Source organism: Poecilia mexicana, unplaced genomic scaffold (assembly GCF_051168715.1).
Source record: "Poecilia mexicana isolate PSO_F unplaced genomic scaffold, ASM5116871v1 scaffold_10, whole genome shotgun sequence".
Taxonomy (NCBI): Eukaryota; Metazoa; Chordata; class Actinopteri; order Cyprinodontiformes; family Poeciliidae; genus Poecilia; species Poecilia mexicana.
Window position 1 is genome coordinate 22,745,371 of NW_028263379.1, and position 17,987 is coordinate 22,763,357.

Below are 17,987 nucleotides of genomic sequence, written 5' to 3' on the forward strand. Positions count from 1 at the left end.
ACGCACACACACACACACACACACCCCCACACGCACACACACACACACACACACGCACACACACACACACACACACACACACACACGTGCAGTCTGTCAGGAACTTTTCTACCCAGTCCGCCCCCATACATGATACAACCTTCTCATATTACATGACATTGCAGCTGTTTTTTTTTTTTTTTTTGTCTAAAGGTTTTGAACTAAATGCCGTTTTTACAGGAATGAAACTTTTTTGTTTATCCCAAAAATATAGTCTCTTTCTGTCTTTTCTTATGTAATATTTTATGGTGATGGAAATCACACAACAGATATAGTTTAAGGACCTGGTTATCTCCTCAAGCACCTGATAATCTGAAGATGGGTGAAGGTTTTCTGGAATAATCTGATATAGTGGATCAAAGCTACAATTATGAACAATGTGATATTTTGTCTACATTTATGCAAATGTAGACAATGTAGTTGGTATATCTAGTTTAGTTTAGATATACCAACTACTCACTATTGGCTTTTAATTTTTTTTATGGAAATATGGTACAAAATGAATTCTTAAAAATGTGTTACAATAAATGATCACTCAAACATTACATGCTCATTTACTGAAACATTAAATGATCACTCACTCAAACATAAAAAATGTTATAACATGCATTTACAGTGTTACTACTGTGCTTATTGGGAAGCACCAGTGTTGTTTTTTTTTTGTTTGTTTTTTTTTGTTGTTTTTTTTGCTTAATTTATTTGCAGTTATTTTAGCAACTATAAATCCAATCAAGCATATTTCACAGCATACAAAATGTTTGAACAATGTTTTCAACAACTGAGTAAAGTACATATGTATAGTTTAAAGCAACAAAACCTGAATTATTTAAATATACTGTATATATATAATATAACAGACATTTTATCTATACATCACAACACCTAAACAGTTAAAAATGTCATAAAAAGCATAAAAATTTACATTCAGTACAAACAAATAAATTACTTATGTTGTCTGTTAATATTATACATCATTGGACACTATACAACATTTCTTTGGGTAATTTAGCAGCTATTTCTGTTTATCAGAGTCTTGATCAGTAGCCACCACTATGAGCAACACTAAAAGGGGCTATTATGAGGCATTTCCTGACTTCTTGACTGTGGTTGTATAACTATACTTTTAAGTTTCCTGGTCCTCTTTTTGACACTGTTGTGCCTGTTGGACTTTGATGTCTTTGCATGTCTTAAAGGGGAACATCGTATTCAAATCCTGGATTGGTATGCCCTTGTCTGTGCCGATTTCGAACCTCTTCAAATATTTGGAGAACCTAAGGGTTAGAGGAAAATGAAAGACATCAGCATTAGAAAACATAATAAATAAAACAGTTTCATCTACATTAAGAGGACAGGAGCAATGGTATATTTATTACCTTGGATTTTGGAATGAGGCCCACTCTGAAGAAACCAATTTGTCCAGTTTCAATCTTGGTGCAGTCAACCACAGTAGATGCAATATTTTCTGGGGAGGCTCCATCACACAACACTCCTTCAACCTTAACAAAAAATCCAATATTTAGTAGATAAACACAAAAAATGTTTTTTTTTTAAAGCTGAAGTTCTTCTTAACACTAAACCATGGTTATTACCTTTTTTCCCAGTTTTGCATAAACTTGGTTATGGTGAGTTGTATCTGCCTCGCCTGTTGGGTTGGCTGAGGTTACTGCAATTGGACCCACCTTTTAGAAATAGAACATGATCAATCAATGAGGAGTATGTAACATTATTTTTTTTAATCACAGTAAAATGGAAATTACCAAATTAATAAGATGTGTAGCTACTGCACAGTCTGGGCTTCTGATGGCAATGCTTTGTGGAGTCCCGATGTGTTTGGCAGCGTCTCCCAAACCAAATATGTCCAACCACGGTCCTATCAAAGTCAGCCAACAATACCCATTAGATATTCACATGAAGCACATCATGAACTCAGTTTTCACACAGTTTTCCCATGAAAATAAGAAATCACTCACCTCTGGGGATGACCATGCTGATAGAGGAAGGCCATGCAGCCTCCATGAAGTCCAGGAGCAGGGGACTCAGCAGGTGTCTAACAGGCTCCAGCTGCTTGACAGAAGAGATCCACATGGACATGGGTCGGTCCTCAGCCTGCTTCTTAACCCTGCAGCCAAACAGTAATAATCAGTGACAGAAAAACAAATAAAAAAGTTGCTAAGAGAAGGTTTTTACAACAATGAAGCCTACTTGTAAGCTTTGATTACTGCATCTGGTCTGTTGCAGGCAGCCACCAGCACATAGACAGTGTCAGTTGGCATTCCACATATGCCTCCATTTTTCATGATTTCTACATCATAGAAATACAGAGCAGAAAACAAATATGGACATCAGGCCATTCATGTAAACAGATCACACTAAAAACTATCTACATGATCTTCTCACCTGCAATCTGCTGAACTGATGTTGCTTTGCGAGCTGGTACATGCGGACAGACCCCTTCCCCTCCTGCGACCCCACCCAGATTGACTAAAGGTCTTCCTAAGGGGATTTGAGGAGACTGGAAGGTGCTGTTGAAAATGTGCGCCAAGAAACAGTAAAAACTAACAAGACCAAAGATGATTGTGACGCCAATATCATAACCATAGGGCAGTGCACCAATTGCATCCAGCAGGAAGCTGATGAGGATGAGCTGGAAGGTGAATGCGTAGACAAACCAGGCAACATTAAGAAATATTGCTGCAATTGTCAACAGGAGGTTAAACATCATAAAGCTAATAATCCCAACAGCGACATTGAAGCCTCTGGTCTCACTGTAAAGACCACCAAATCGTGTCAACCCCCACACCGTCCACATCAACCCGTAGAGAATAAAGGCGGTGCTCTCAAGAGTTTTACCCCGAGCAAACGCCACCGAACCGCACAGGAGCTGCAACACTCCACCAGCCACCACTGCCCAGGGCAAAACCAGCACAGTCAGAGGATTCCTGTCCCCAATCGTGGCTGTGATGGCAAAAGCTGCCAGAACATTGCAGGCATGGCCCAACACTTCTGCATCTGCATATTTGGAGTATCCAAGGTGAGGTGTATGCCGGTCTTTATCCAGAGCCCTGAGAGTAAGACTGCTAATTCTGGTTACTAAAGCTTTGAAGTGTCCCTGCCCAGTAGGAATTTTGGTACTGGAGACCATGTTGAATGTTGTAACAAAAAGCACTCCAGCAGAAGCTACAAAGATAGCTCCTTGTACACCCTGAGTGCCACCTTGGAAGAAGCCTTGAGGTTGGGCTGCGATGGAAATACAATAGGCTACAAAGAATAACTGGTAGAGGCCATCCAACAAGCTCTTCTGACAGCTGAACAGTGCCAGGACAGAGAAAAGAACCGCAAAGACAACAGGGAAGGGAACCGGGGAGAACGGCTGAATGGAGTACAAAGATAACAGAGCGCTGTAACCCTCAGCAAATTTTAGCAGAGATGTAAAACCATAGAAAGTTGCAGCTAATGTGTCCATTGCTCGGTAACAGAGGACACACATGCCAAGCTGGAAGACTCCAGCTGTCCAGAGCCAGGGGACATGGCCAACAGAGAGTTGGGGGACCACGCCTACCAGGGGACAGGCTAATACAGAGGCAGATAACAAGTTCATCACCAAACCTACACTCATTACATCACTGCAGCTCTGGTTTTGCTCTGTTTTCAGTTCAGATTTCATGATTGTTCCTGGGGGTTTCACTTTACCCTGTGTGATGGTGTACAGCAAACGCCCAAAGCCGAAATAGGCACACACAAGACAAACAAGGAGGTAGTTTGCAGCAGTGGCAGACTGACCGAAGTCTGAATCTGACAGAGCAGCGATTTGATGAGCACAGGCTAAAGAAATGCTGATAGCTATGACCAGGAGAACTGGTGTCTTCACAAAGAGGGCTGCAGTGCCAATGATGAACAGGGCTAAGGTAAATGCTGCCAGCCCAGGAATCAAAGAGGATTTTAGCTCTGTGAGTGGCACCACTCTCTGTCCTACCAGGATGTAGACCAGACCCAACCCACACCACAGCGCAGAGATGGTCAGACACAGAGTGGAAAACAGCCGGGAGTGGGACAGACTGTGACGGACACCTAGAAAGATACAGGACAGAGTCAGGAGGCTGGAAAAAAACAGGGAATTCAAATCTGTGAGGTGAAACAAACCTGTGTAAGCTATCAGGGCAGCAATGATGAGGAGTAAGATTCCCAGCGCATTGTGGGGGATGAAGTCTTTTTCAGGAGTGCTGGCATAGCTGTTCACCAGCAGCAGGAGAGAGCCTGAAAACGAAATCCACAGCTATTATTTGGAACTAACTTAATCAAAGCAATGCTCCCAATTAAAAGAAGAAGTAAAAACTTTATTTTCTCCTAGAATAAAGACAAAGGCTTATCCACCATAACAGCAAAAGTATTGATGTCCACAAACTGTGTTTAAACGAAGCACCAATAGACCAAAATTTTTTAATCATAAAGTTGAAGTGACACATTTGTCTAAGTGTTTTGAATTTTCAGTATTTATGGTGATAAAAATACAAAAAGTAAATAGATTTTTGATTTTCCATATCACATTTGAACACACCTTTACAATAAATAAAGTAATAAAGTCACTTTTATGATTTAATTTGTGTATTTCTGGTGGACTGGTAATGCTGTGATAGACTGTGAATCTTTCCAGGGTGTACCCTGCCTTTCGCCCAATGATTGCTGCTCACCAGCCCCCCGCTCGCGAACCTGCAATAAGCAGGTAGACGATGGATGGATGGAGGGATGGATTTATGAGATGCTTTCTCGTCATGTGAAATTCTAAAACAACGCCATAGATTTATTCAGATATTAAATATCTATTTTTGAATCACAATGCAAAGTCACTTTTGCATTTAAATTATATAATTATTTGTGTAACTATTTAATAAGTAACTTTGAAGAATCACATCTTCAAAGATAATTTGAAAAGTGAGACATCTCACGCCAAAATATAAAGAAAGAAAGAAAGAAAGAAAGAAAGAGAGAAAGAAAGAAAGAAAGAAAGAAAGAAAGAAAGAAAGAAAGAAAGAAAGAAAGAAAGAAAGAAAGAAAGAAAGAAAGAAAGAAAAACCCGACAATCACCCAGTCAAAGCCTTTTCTTTGTTCCCTCCTCCTGGGTCCAGAAAATACTAAAAAGAAGTTCTATTGAAAACAACCATAAATATATCAAAATACCATTTTTATACGAATAACATTATCAGTGTTATAAGTTTTTACATAATGAATTTTAAAAAACCGCTAAAACACCAGTTTCAGCTTTTGAAATGTATTTTTTCTCGGAAAACCAATTTATATGTTTATTAAAAAAATGGCACACAGTCATTCTTTTTTTATTTTCATTAAAAACTCTCGTCATCGAGCTGAAAAGGGACTGAACCTCCAAGGGTCCCAGGCCAACAGAGGAGGACTCACAGGAGCCACTGGGTCCAAACACCATCACCTCTGTTTTCTTTTCATTAAAATTTAAAAAGTTCAAGGCCAACCAAGCTTTAATATCACCTAGACATGCCAGGAGATGTTTGATGGAATGGAACATCTGCTTCAGGGGTAAATAAATCTGGCAATCATTAGCATAACAATGAAAAATCCCTATATATATATATATATATATATATATATATATATATATATATATATATATATATATATATATATATATATATATATATGTGCCATGTTGCGTACAGTAACGGACGTGATATAAACTTGAAGGCTTACCTCCTAAAATGCCCAGGATGCCGACGGACACATAAGCTGAGTTGAACTGAGCCATAGCAGCAGTAGTGCTGCTCTGACGACGTGAGGAGGACTTTTATACGTAACACTCCCCGGACGGTGAATAGTAGAGCTGCGCCTACCTGGGAAAAACCCACAGCCCCACTAAAAAAAAAAAAAAAAAAAAAAAAAAGCGGTGGGACGACAAGAGGCTGTTCTCCAGTGTCAGGTAGCCCGTTTTCCCGTCAAATAAGCCGACTGAAAAATGTGATACTAGTATTTGGGTATAGTATCACATTTTTCACTACTACTACTACTACTACTACTACTACTACTACTACTACTACTAATAATAATAATAATAATAATAATAATAATAATAATAATGTTATGAAATCTTTTGCTGATTTCCTCTTGAATGGCAGAACACATGCTCCTAAAATTAGAAGTTTTGTAATTTTGTGACGCTTCTTGATTCATTTCCTCTTTACTAAATCATTTCCTTATTACTAAACCCTTGCGTCCAGATGGATGAGATTAATGTCTTTTTATAGCATCACCACAACTGGGAGTTCATAACGGACAATGATTCGGCATTTTTTAGGTACAAGGCAAGGGCGTAGGAACGAGTCTGTCATTGGGGGGGACGCATATCGGAAACCTGACAGATCAGTAAATATCTTAAGCAGAAATGTCAAACTATTTATGCCATCAACATATCAGTAACGCGTTACTCTAATCTGACCCTTGTTTCAGTAACAAGTATTCTAACATGTTACTATTTACAATCCAATAATCAGATTAAAGTTATGCAGTATAATGACCGTCATTCCAGGATGAACACTCACTTTAGCATTTGCCTCACAACTAGCAAGCTAAATACTCTGGTAGCACAGACAGGCTAACAGATTTGATATAAATTGACTGGTAATTGAACTGGTTCTAGCTCTTTCTAAAACCAAAGTAGAAAACAGCTCATAAAATAGGACTCAGCAGTTTTAAACTCAATACAGCAGTTTGACCAACAAAAATAAAATCTAAACAAGTTTTGTTCTTCTTGAACATCTCTCTACATCAGTGCAACAGTTTGATCTACAAAATAAATAAAAATTATACTTTTCACGTCTAACAGACACCTTAGCTCCTCACTGTTAACTCAGTCTCACTTTCCATCCCTGCATTCAGTAACTTACCAAAGATCCATTAAAAACACTGAGGCAAAAAGCCTAAATGTTTATTTCCCTGTCATATTCACCCGCAAACATTTAACTAAAATATCTACAGATATGTGTTTCTGTCTCTGCCTCCCTCTGACTCTCTGCAGCCTGATGTTCCTGCATGGATTCATGGATTTATAACAGACACTACAGTAATGTACAGTGTCAGAATGTGAACTAAATATAAAAAGTATGTTTTTATCATACAGAATGAGAATTTACACAACTTAATTTTCAGATGTATACATTATTATTCATCTCAACTCTATTTACTGTGTAGCACAAATTTTCATTAATTTATTTTTAAATCTCTCCTCAAGCACTTTTTTATTGTCTCCTAACCATTAACCTATGGTGTGGAAATAATGAAAAAAATATTGAAACTTTGAAAGAAATCAACCTGACATCAGTCTCCTCCTGTTCTCCTTTCTGGTTTTATTGAAATTAATATAAGTTTTATATCTTCACACTCTGAAACTCCAACTGGCTCTCCTATGTCTTCCCTGACCTGCTCCTCTCATAATAAAACAGTTTATTTAAAAATTAAAAACAGTTAATACATATTTCAATAAACTAAATGAAGACCTCACCAGAGCTTCTTCACCTTTCAACATCATTCTATCACTGCTGTTCTCCTAAATATCTAAATAATATAATATAATATAATATAATATAATATAATATAATATATAAATACATGTTAATTGGTAGAGTATGATCAGATGTTGCTCACTTTAAATAATAAAAAGGCTAATTTCGCTGCTGTTTCAGTCTCATTCTGATTAAATAAATCATTGTAACTAGACTAGCTAACTGTTAAACAAAGTTAGCAGTAAAATTTTGGACATGTGACTATTCCAGAATTAAAACGGCTTAACCAAAAAGATTTAGTTCTATATATGAAAGTAAACTGACAACAAGACGTTATAAACGAGCGATATTCATGGCAACATTCCTGACAGACAGTTTACCTCCTTCAAACGGAGTTTCTCTGCTGTTGCCTTTACTCTGAGCCGTTCAGAGGGGGGAGGGGCAGGAAGCGCTCCGCTGAATGTGCTGTTGTGCGCCTTCAAAATAAAAGCACGCGAGTGGAAGATTTTAAAATTCTTCGCAACTGCGGTGAAATTATTGGGGGGGACGAATGTGACTCTCTCCAATATTGGGGGGGACATGTCCCCCCCGTCCCCCCCGCTTCCTACGCCTATGGTACAAGGATTAACTATTGACACTGATTTTGGTAACTTGATGCTTGTGACGTCAGCGTCTTGAGCAGCGTGTTGGTTGGACGGAAAAACCCAGCGAGCAGGAGGGGATTATAAAGCCGCTCTGCTCGGAGCTCAGCCTTCAAACCAACCCTGAGGAGCTCCGCTGCACGCCGTGTTCAACAGGAGAAATACGACAAAAGCTGAATAAGGTGAGTAATATATTCTCTTGATCCGTTTGCCTTCAATGCATGTTAAAAAAAAAGTACACGCAGTAGATTACAGGTTTAAACCAATTAGTTTGTATTTTTTTTAACAGCAAACTGAATTAAAAACGATTAATGTCTAACTCTGTGGCTTCCTAATAGTAGCTTAAAAATATCACATAAACTGTCAGAGAGTTAATATTTGTGCTAAAACTACTTATTTAGTGTAATCAATGATCAGATAAAAAAACACATTAGTAGACATTTATCAACAAATCGATTATAGGAATATTTTTTCCTAAGTCCAATAAGTCCCGTGATAGGTAATTTCCAAACCTACATAAAAGAACCACAGACGACGTATATGAATTTTATGGTTGAACTTTTGCAAAAGGAGAAGACTCAGCAAATTGCTCCTCCAGGCCGTTCACAGAGCGTTCTGCCCTCTCTCTGCTAGAGCAGGCCTTTTATTTGGGAAAACGATAGTGAGAAAAGATAAACAGCAAAAACAGATGGCAAGCTCTATCTACACACACAGGTCATCTAGCCCTTTCCCTTGAGAGCGATGTCTCCCAAGGGTGGAGGGAACAATCAGTTCCAAAAGTATTCAACACAGCAAAAAGTCTTCACACAGACAAGAAAATCACGTCAATGCTGATTAATATAAAACTGATTAATGAACTAAAGTAATAATCAAACTGATAACATAGAAAATCCCCAACATCCTGTTTCTATTGACCTAATACTGCCTGCCTACATGTGATTGCTTGCTCAGGTTAGTATTTGAAAATCCAACATCATTCTGTTAACACCCTCTACTGACATGTACTACAAAGGAACAGTAGAAATATATATTTTTCTATTTTAAATCCAACCTCCTTCACCTCTGATTTGCTTGTATTTTATTGGTCGCTCTTTCATGATCTGTTGAATATCAACAGATCATGAAAGAGCGACCAATAAAATAGAGTTTATTTTAGATGCACTTATAAAGAGACAGAGTAATGTGTTCCTTTGATTTGATAGGGTATTTTTCTAGGCACTGTGAGGCTGACAGTGTGATGGGATGGCCGGAAGAATTGCGTAAGAGCACAGAAATTAAAAGTGACTTCCCCATTAGATGGTGAATGGGTTACAAAACCTAAAAGCAGGAGGGGCATCCTGCATGGTTCTCCTCTGCATTTTTTATGAAGGGAGTCTGTCATTAACCTGCTCCTAAGATTATCTGTTGTATGTTTTTTTTTTTGTTTTTGTTTTTTTTTTCCTTGATACCTGCATACCACAGTGCTACAGCAAAAAAGATGGTGCATCTCACAGGCAGGTTGTAACATACAACAAATAACCTGAGTCGAGCCGGCTCAGATCCTTCTTGTACATGGCGTCCATCTTGGCTGACCAGTCTAGCTGATTCTTCAATTATTCTCCTAAATATTTGTAATATTGATTAACATTGGAGAGGGTGGGGAATTGTTCCTTCTCAAATCTATCTCCAGAGATTTCCAGATGAGCCTCCTCACACCATTTCACAAAGTAGACTCACCAAATTCGTCCTCTCTTCCATTCGCCACACATAAAACTTGACTTCTAGTCCTTGAATCCGAATCACCCCTCATACCTTTAGAGCTGGACTCTAAGCCGAGTTAAAAATGTTTGTTTTTTGGAGACCTCACCCCTGAATAAAGACAGGAAAATGTCTACTTAATATGTACGGTAACATCAGAGAACATATATCACATTTTTGTTCTCGTCAGAGCATCTTTGGTTTACACTGCAACACTGAAATAAGTGTTGAAAGAAATATTTATTTGGACAAAAACCACATTTATTGCTGCCAGGTTCTGCTGCTACCTGCAAGCAGCAGCTGCACTCCTGAGACTTGTTTCTCACCTGGCTTTGTAAATGTTTTATGTGAACATGCAACAGGTGCCAAGTGGCTATCACCAGTCTGACTGTACTGCCAATGGGGAAACAGAAATTCAAACCTCACCATGAATGATTAAGAACCAACTTGGCACCTTAAAGAGTCTCCTTCTGACTGAACATGTCTTTGTGCATTTCTTAGCAATCATGGTGAAGCGTGTTGCAGTAATTCTGTCCGGCTGTGGCGTCTATGACGGCACAGAGATCCACGAGGCCTCGGCCGTCCTGGTCCATCTGAGTCGCGCTGGAGCAGAAGTAAGAACAACAAAAAATTATTTTTCTGTCAAAAACATTGTGTTGATAGAAAACCAGCAGGAGTCAATGATTTTTAGTGACCATATTGGCCGTTTGATCTCAGGTGCAGATGTTTGCCCCAGACGGTGACCAGATGCATGTTGTAAATCACTGCGTGGGGAAACCTACTGAGGAGAAGAGGAACATCCTGCAGGAAAGCGCTCGTATCGCTAGGGGCAACGTGACAGATCTGGCCAAGCTGGACGTCTCAGCGTTTGATGCTGCCATCATTCCAGGTGAGTTCATCTTGCATAAACTCAGAGGAACCTGTGTGAAGCTCCTCTGTTTAATGTTTCAATGTAGGTTTCTGAACAAACCCCTATTTTCTCCATCAGGAGGGTTTGGTGTGGCTAAGAACCTGAGTGACTGGGCTGTAAAGAACAAGAGCTGCACCGTCCAGCCACATCTGGAGAAGATCATCAAGGATTTCCACAAAGCAGGAAAGCCTCTGGGCATGTGCTGCATTTCGCCTGTCCTGGCTGCAAAGCTGCTGCCCGGCTGTGAGCTCACCGTGGGGCAGGACAAAGAGTGTGAAAAGTGTGTAAATCTCTGTTCACGTTAGGAAAATGTTAGTTTAATGGATTTTGTGTGATCATTCACTTGGTTTTTATCTTCAGGTGGCCGTTTGCTGGGACAGCTGGAGCTTTGAAGGAGATGGGCTGCAAACACGTGAACAAAAACGTGGATGAAGCTCACGTTGATGTCAAGAACAAGCTGGTCACCACCTCTGCCTTCATGTGCAACGCTCCCTTTCACCAAGTGTTTGATGGAATCGGCGTCATGGTTCAAGAAACGCTGAAACTTGCCTAAGAAGATTGTTATATGTAATCAGTTCTATTTATTTTCACCAGGAAATCATGAGAGATGCTGCAATATTTAATCAGAAACTCTAATTAAACAAATGTCAGAGTGAAATTTTAAATAAAGCATTTTGTGGAACTTACAGCTTTGGACATAATTTTCTTCATACATACAATGACGCAACAAATTTTGTATGAGACAGCAATCTTTCATTGCTCTTCAATGTGTGAAGTGAGTGATTATTCAGATAATTTAGCTTTTTATAATAAATTTTGTTTTATTTTTTGCATATATGAACATAGAAAAAAGCTTATAGATAGCGTTGTTAATTGATGTTTGAGTGTCACTGCAAAGCTCAGAGACTTGTTAAACCCTCCACTAGTTTTTCTTAAAGTTAATGACTTGTGTTTAAAGAAGATGCAGTTAATTTTAAAGATTTTTCTTTTTGCAAAATCATTGGTGCCAGACCTATTGAGATCCCTATAAATTAATAGTTGTGGAAACATTTCTTTACATTACATTGCAGCTTACTTTCTCAGTGTCTAGGATCTTTAAATCAATAATCCATGACTTCCTGTTCTAGTCAGGTAGATATCTTCCACCTAGACTTACAGTCATTGGATTAGCACCAATTGAAAAGTTTAAAAAAGCTGGAAATATAACACAAGACTGGACAAGTTGATGTTGCCACTACATGCAAGGTGAGGAAAGTAAAAAGTTTCAGAGTGCCCTTTTAGATTCATCAGGTCCAAACAACCATTAGGTGACATCCGGTGGGTCTGTCATGAAATAAAAGATGAATCTGGAAAACCTCACGCCCAAAATAAACCCTTCTCAAAAAAAAAAAAAAAAAATAGCTGAGACTTGAGACTCAACAACAGCAATTCAAAGCATATGGTCAAACTGACCAAGAATTGAGTCAACTAACACACATACGTGTTCTTTCCTCACCATCTCAGTACTCAGCAGGTGTGTGGCACTGCACATCTTTGAGACATCTTTTTTTTTTTTTTTTAAAGGGGAATTAGTTATTTTCCAAGTTGTCGTCACATGCAAAATCTTTGAAAATCTGCATTGTCGTAAACATTTCCAAATTTTACCATGGATACTTTGGTGGCACAGATACTGGGGCATGAGCAGTTAGACACGAGGTGATTCTAGAACACCTTCCCTTTTCAATCTTTGCAAAAAAAAAAAAGCCCTTTTTCAAAATATTCTTACAGTGTATTGAGTGCGTTCCAAAGCATTTCTGAATTTTAAAGCCTGCTGCTACTAAATATTTTTAATAAAGTCCTGTTCAGTGAAAGTGGAGCATGTAAATTAAATTGTATTTCTATGTGTAGAAACTTGATACCATGAATAGATTTAACATGTAAATAATATATCACAATATGAACATGCAGAAGTGTAGATTCTTCTTCTTCTGTCTGGCCATATCCTGTGCTGTTGGTTTCATTTTGATGCTACCTGGAGGTTTGTACTCAAATATGTATGTTTTCAACTTCCTTTGTCTTCAAAGGTTGAGTTGCGTAAATTTACTGATTTTTAAACCACATGCAAATGTGAAGGAACAAAAATGTGATTTAAGAAAAGAAAATGAGCTTTTCAACCTTGTGTTTTTGTTCTTTTAATAATATTTAAACAGGCATTAGCAGCTTAAAAGAATAAGTTAACAGACAATGCTTTAATTTAGAGTCAGATGATTTATCATAGTTCATATACATAAATAGACATTTGATTTATCAAGCGAGATGTTAAAGCAGTTGTTGTGAAGTCTTCATTAATCCTTCATGTGCTTTTGTTGGAGAAATGGTGGAACTGGTCCACCCCACAGACTAACTCTGTTGCATGAAATTTCCTGGGACGATCAGGATCCTTAAATTAAAACAGACAAAAAAAAAAAAAGTTATTAGAAATGAAAGGTAAGTTTTCTAAAATAACCTCTGGCTAAGAAAATAGGATTATCTCACCTCAGTGGGGTGGGCACAGGTGGGAACATAACGGATCACAAATCCACAGCGCCTCCTTTGGGAAGTGTTGGCATCACTTGCATGGACAAGAAGTCCATCATGAATCTGGAAAAAAAAAAAAAAAGATATATTTGATTGAGATAAACTTGTCTTTAGAGCATTTTATAGCTGCAAGGTTTTATCACAAAAAAACAAATAAACCTACCGACATCTGTCCGGCTTTCAGAGGACAGAGCACAGCTTCGTCCACCTGCACCAGCTCCTCTGGGATCTCCTGGTTGACTGACAGTAGGTTTCCAGGGCGGGTTGCTTGGCGATGGGGCAACATGCCAGAGCAGTGACTTCCTGTAAGGGACTGACGTCAAATACGTGGAGCATACAGCTGGCTTGGACTGCCAGTGATAACTTAGAAAATGCAAATAACTAACAAATTTAGCTTACCTGGGATGACCTGAAGGACTCCGTTTTCTTTTTGTGAATCATCAAGAGCAAGCCACACAGACAGAACAGGTCCACCGGCAATACCCCAGTACCTGTGAACACCGCACTCTTAATCATGCAACACAAAAAATAAACTTTATTTTCCTCTGGTAAGTTATATTCACCTCATGTCCTGGTGCCAGGCCACATAGGGGAGCTCGTCGTCTCCATCAGGTTTGCTTTGATCTGTTTTGCTCTCCTGGAGTTTGGCGGGTTTGATTGTCGGGTATTTACAGATAAATCGAGAGTCCAGCAGAATGACGTCAGGTCCCAGGATGGCTTGGATCACTCGCAGGATGCGGGGATGCTTGGTCAGGCTCATCACCCAGGGGTACTGAAGATGAACGTTGTGGAGGCTGTACTGTGTGTACGCTGTACCTGTTTGAAACATGAAAATACACGGTTAGAAAAAAAAAAGAAAATCGGATTCATCTGCTGAAACAAAGTGTTGGATATGTCAACAGTTTTCTCAGAGTTTCTTTCGTCAAAGGAGAAGAACATTAAAATGATTGCTGGTGTGCAAAGTGAAGCTTCTTAAATCTACAGAAAGTATTTATTATGTAAGAAAATATGATGTAAATGAAAAAACAACATGATTAAACTAACAGAGGAGAACAGACTGGGTCTGAGCTGGGTGTCTCCAAGTATTACTGTAGTTATTTAATATTTGTATATGAATAGATCAGCTGTTTATTGAAACATTTGTTTAATTTAATCACTCACTCATCACACTTGGTGAATGTAGCATGCGGTATTTGCTGGTGTTTTTATCTTGATATTATTAAATTTCCTTACTGTGTAATTTTCAAGTAAAAAAAATGAAACTTTTCTTCTGTAGCACTGAACAAACATACACATTTTCCTGTGATCAGTTTGTTACATTTCTGTTGCAACACCACAAGCATCTGAAATAACAGAATAGAAGGATGTTCCAAAATGGTTTCATCCCAAACAGATCATCTGATTCGATGGATGAATCATTCTTCAGAGGAAAAGAGGAGTGATTTTCAAACAGTCAAGTGAACTCTGACCTGAAATCATACGAAGCTGCCAGAATGGCTCAGTCAGTAGCCAGTAATGGCTTTTCTACTAAATAATAAATAAATGTTATGTTCTCTATGCTGTTACAATTTTTTTTCCATATTTGATATATGAACTTATTGTTTTTGGTTTCTTTGTACATGTGAATTGCGAGGCACCTGTTGTGAAATTCATATGTCTACATCCCATTACAGCTGCTTTTACTGAGAAAAGTGTTGCTGTGCTTCTACAGAAATAAACCAGTGAAGCAGTAGCACACTGCTTCACTGTGTACTACTCTTTAGTTTAGTTGAAACTATATTAGACAGTTTAGTTTCAACTGTTTCGTCAGTTTCATTTGATCTCAGTTCTCTATATCTTGCTCAATCTCTGAATTTTTCGTCTAATTCCCCCTCCCTCTGTTTGTTACCTACCAAATTCCTCCTCCAGCTTAGCGAAGGCGTCTCTGGCCTCCCTCAGCTCTGTCTCGTCCAGCACGGGCAGCGGTGACAGGAAGCCCTCCTCATTGTAGCGCTCCTGTAGTTCAGCTGGAGACGTAGTCATCGTTGCGTTTCCCTGCTGATGTCTCTGGCTTTCTGCTTCCAAGGTTGGTGAGATGTCGACTGAAGGCGAAATTTAAAAGTTGAAAAGAGCTTAAGTTTAGTCAACGCCATTAAAGGTGTGCCTTCACACTGACCTGGCTTTAGTTATTTGCTGGTTATAAAGAACATACATTTCAAAATAAGCACACCGCAGCACTTGTGCTCAGTTTATAATTTGTTACACGCTTGAATCAAGTTAATTGGACTTGTAAATATAAGAAACTCTATTTCCGTGTGCACTAAAAACAACTCTGAGACTGCAGAGATGTAAAACTCTCCAAAAATCTTTCTGTTGTTCAACAGAAAGCTGAATAAAACACTGCTGATTTACAAATATTGATGGAACATGGTCAAATGGGGTAATGTTTTTCTTTTTGTTTAGGTAGAATATTATTCTCCAAAGTCTAAGCTTTAACTACAGCAGAAGGTGTCTCTCCATACCTGTTGTCTGCTCAGTCCCCCAGTAAGTCTGGATTCTGTCTGGCTCTTGTCTGTCAGTCATTATATACCCTTCAGCTTTGGAAACTCCTACCATTATGTCATCATTTTAAAATTCATAAACTTTAGACCTATGTCCTCATATTCCAGGGAAACCACCATCCCTGAAAAGTACAAGACAGTGACCTCATTCAGGTGTGTGGAGGCTATTTAGAAACATTTCTTTGTTTGATCTACATGCCTTTTGTGTTGTGTTATCTCTGACTTTTTACGTTCTGCTCTAGTAATGGAGAATGCATTGTGACTGATACAGTTTCTGTTGAAATCTGAAACAATAGAGGTTATTCTGTTAAAGCCTGCTAGATCCAGCTTCCCTCACCACACCCTCATAGTAAACTATTTATTTTCATGTAGAGTGAAAGAACAATTAGTGACTAATGAACCCACCAAAAAGTATAAAGATGTTTCATTATGAAACTGAGGAAAGAACCATCACGAAATGAAAGCAGAAGTAATTAAAGGAGTGTGTGATCTGGTGACTGCTGGAAATCTGGTGACATGTCACTGTTTCAATGATCAAAATAAAATGGATCGATTAACGTTGTTTTATGATGACATTCATTGTCCTTATATACGCTCATTTTAATATATCCATTCATTGAATATAGAGGGTGGGCCATAAGTTTCCATTCATAGAAAAAAATAAACATTTCATATTGTTTATATAAAATGTTTTTATTTTTGTTGGACTCTGTGTAATCGCTGCACGTCTTGGACCACTTCATGGTTGATCTGCAACACTTCCAGTTTTCTGAAACTTGGAAATACGTTTTGCCACAGTGCTGTGTGTGTGATGCTCGGTCCATGTTTTCTGCTAGTTTTGTGCATCTGTTTCCCGATCCAGCCATCGGTACAATTTCAATTCTTTGCTCTTTTGTCAAACTCGTCTTCTTAGCTATCTGAAAATATAAAAGAAATATACATTTTACATTCTCAGATGTATGGAAACTTATGGTCCGCCCTGTACATCAATTGAACATGCCTTCAGTGAGCAAGTTTAAAACTGCTGTGAGGATACCAGAGTCTTCACGAAACTGTTGTCTGACAATATGTGAGCATTTTGGGGGTTGACAGTTCAAAACACTGAAATTGATTTGCATTGTGAACAACCTTCAGTGTCTGACATCTAATTCAATGTTTTTGTTTTTTTTAATATTTGGATATAGTTGGTCACTCATATAGTTGATTCTTATTAAGACAGGTTCTGATTATTTAGATATGCTTAAATGAAAAGGAACATTTTCCTTTTTGCATATTCCAAACAAAGGTCTGTAATGCATCAGGTTCACACCAATAACACAGTTATTATTATTATTATTATTATTATTTTTTATTTTTTTGGCATTTACAGATTAATGATGCTGGATCACTTCTCTCAACAAATAAATGATGAATGACAAATTGTTAACTTTTTACTTTATTTTGCTTGTTTTATTTGTTTAAATTTTGGTCCTTCTTCAGCTAAAATAAAATCATACACAGAAGTCAGAAATTTAAGAAAATCTGGGAAAACTGTAGACCCATCTTTATTGTGCAAACCTGTTCAATATATATACAATATATGTTTGCCCAGCAAAAGTGTTTCACATGAGATGTTGAAGGGTGATATCCAGTTTCCAGTTTATTCCAGAGTTTTTCTCACACACACAATCAGGTACAAATAATCAATATGCTGAATTGGTTCTACATAGCATGACGTTAGCCTTGTTATTGTGAAAAAAAACACACAAAAAATCAGAGCCATCAATCTCCGGATGTCAAAGATGATAAAAGAGAACCAAAGTCAATGTTCGACTTGTCAAATGTGCCACCAGAGACCTTCACTTCTGTTTTTTGCTTGTTCAAGTGTAAAATGACCGGTATTTTCACAAGGAAATACTGTTGACCATAAATGCTGGTCAAAAGGAAAAGCTACGACATCTTTTACCGTCAGAACCAGGAACCTTGTGAATATTCGGAGAAAATAGTTTAAAGAAAAATTCCCCATCACCTCATTCTGCTCACCTTGATTCTTTTGCTTATT

General features: G+C 38.2%; 3 protein-coding genes across 3 annotated transcripts; 1 reads left to right on the forward strand and 2 right to left on the reverse strand.

The window, feature by feature from the left end:
* Window positions 1-577: 577 nt before the first annotated feature.
* Window positions 578-8,178, reverse strand: LOC106911330 (uncharacterized). The gene is made up of 9 exons (XM_088009667.1): window positions 5,758-8,178; window positions 4,180-4,293; window positions 2,437-4,107; window positions 2,242-2,341; window positions 2,010-2,158; window positions 1,797-1,909; window positions 1,629-1,718; window positions 1,413-1,535; window positions 578-1,310 (listed from the first exon to the last, which is right to left on the reverse strand). Exons 1-9 carry the CDS (start codon window positions 5,810-5,812, stop codon window positions 1,227-1,229), a joined length of 2,499 nt encoding a protein of 832 aa, XP_087865793.1. The 5' UTR covers window positions 5,813-8,178; the 3' UTR covers window positions 578-1,226.
* A 105-nt stretch (window positions 8,179-8,283) lies between these two features.
* On the forward strand, window positions 8,284-11,536 carry LOC106911332 (glutamine amidotransferase-like class 1 domain-containing protein 3, mitochondrial). Its single transcript, XM_014978113.2, has 5 exons — window positions 8,284-8,385; window positions 10,442-10,554; window positions 10,658-10,829; window positions 10,929-11,130; window positions 11,211-11,536. Exons 2-5 carry the CDS (start codon window positions 10,447-10,449, stop codon window positions 11,401-11,403), a joined length of 675 nt encoding a protein of 224 aa, XP_014833599.1. The 5' UTR covers window positions 8,284-8,385; window positions 10,442-10,446; the 3' UTR covers window positions 11,404-11,536.
* Window positions 11,537-13,005: 1,469 nt separating this feature from the next.
* Window positions 13,006-15,938, reverse strand: LOC106911331 (uncharacterized). Its single transcript, XM_014978112.2, has 7 exons — window positions 15,908-15,938; window positions 15,299-15,487; window positions 13,970-14,222; window positions 13,806-13,897; window positions 13,570-13,709; window positions 13,365-13,469; window positions 13,006-13,269 (listed from the first exon to the last, which is right to left on the reverse strand). The coding sequence occupies exons 2-7, from the start codon at window positions 15,426-15,428 to the stop codon at window positions 13,183-13,185; spliced, it is 807 nt and encodes a 268-aa protein (XP_014833598.1). The 5' UTR covers window positions 15,429-15,487; window positions 15,908-15,938; the 3' UTR covers window positions 13,006-13,182.
* Between the last annotated feature and the right edge of the window lie 2,049 nt (window positions 15,939-17,987).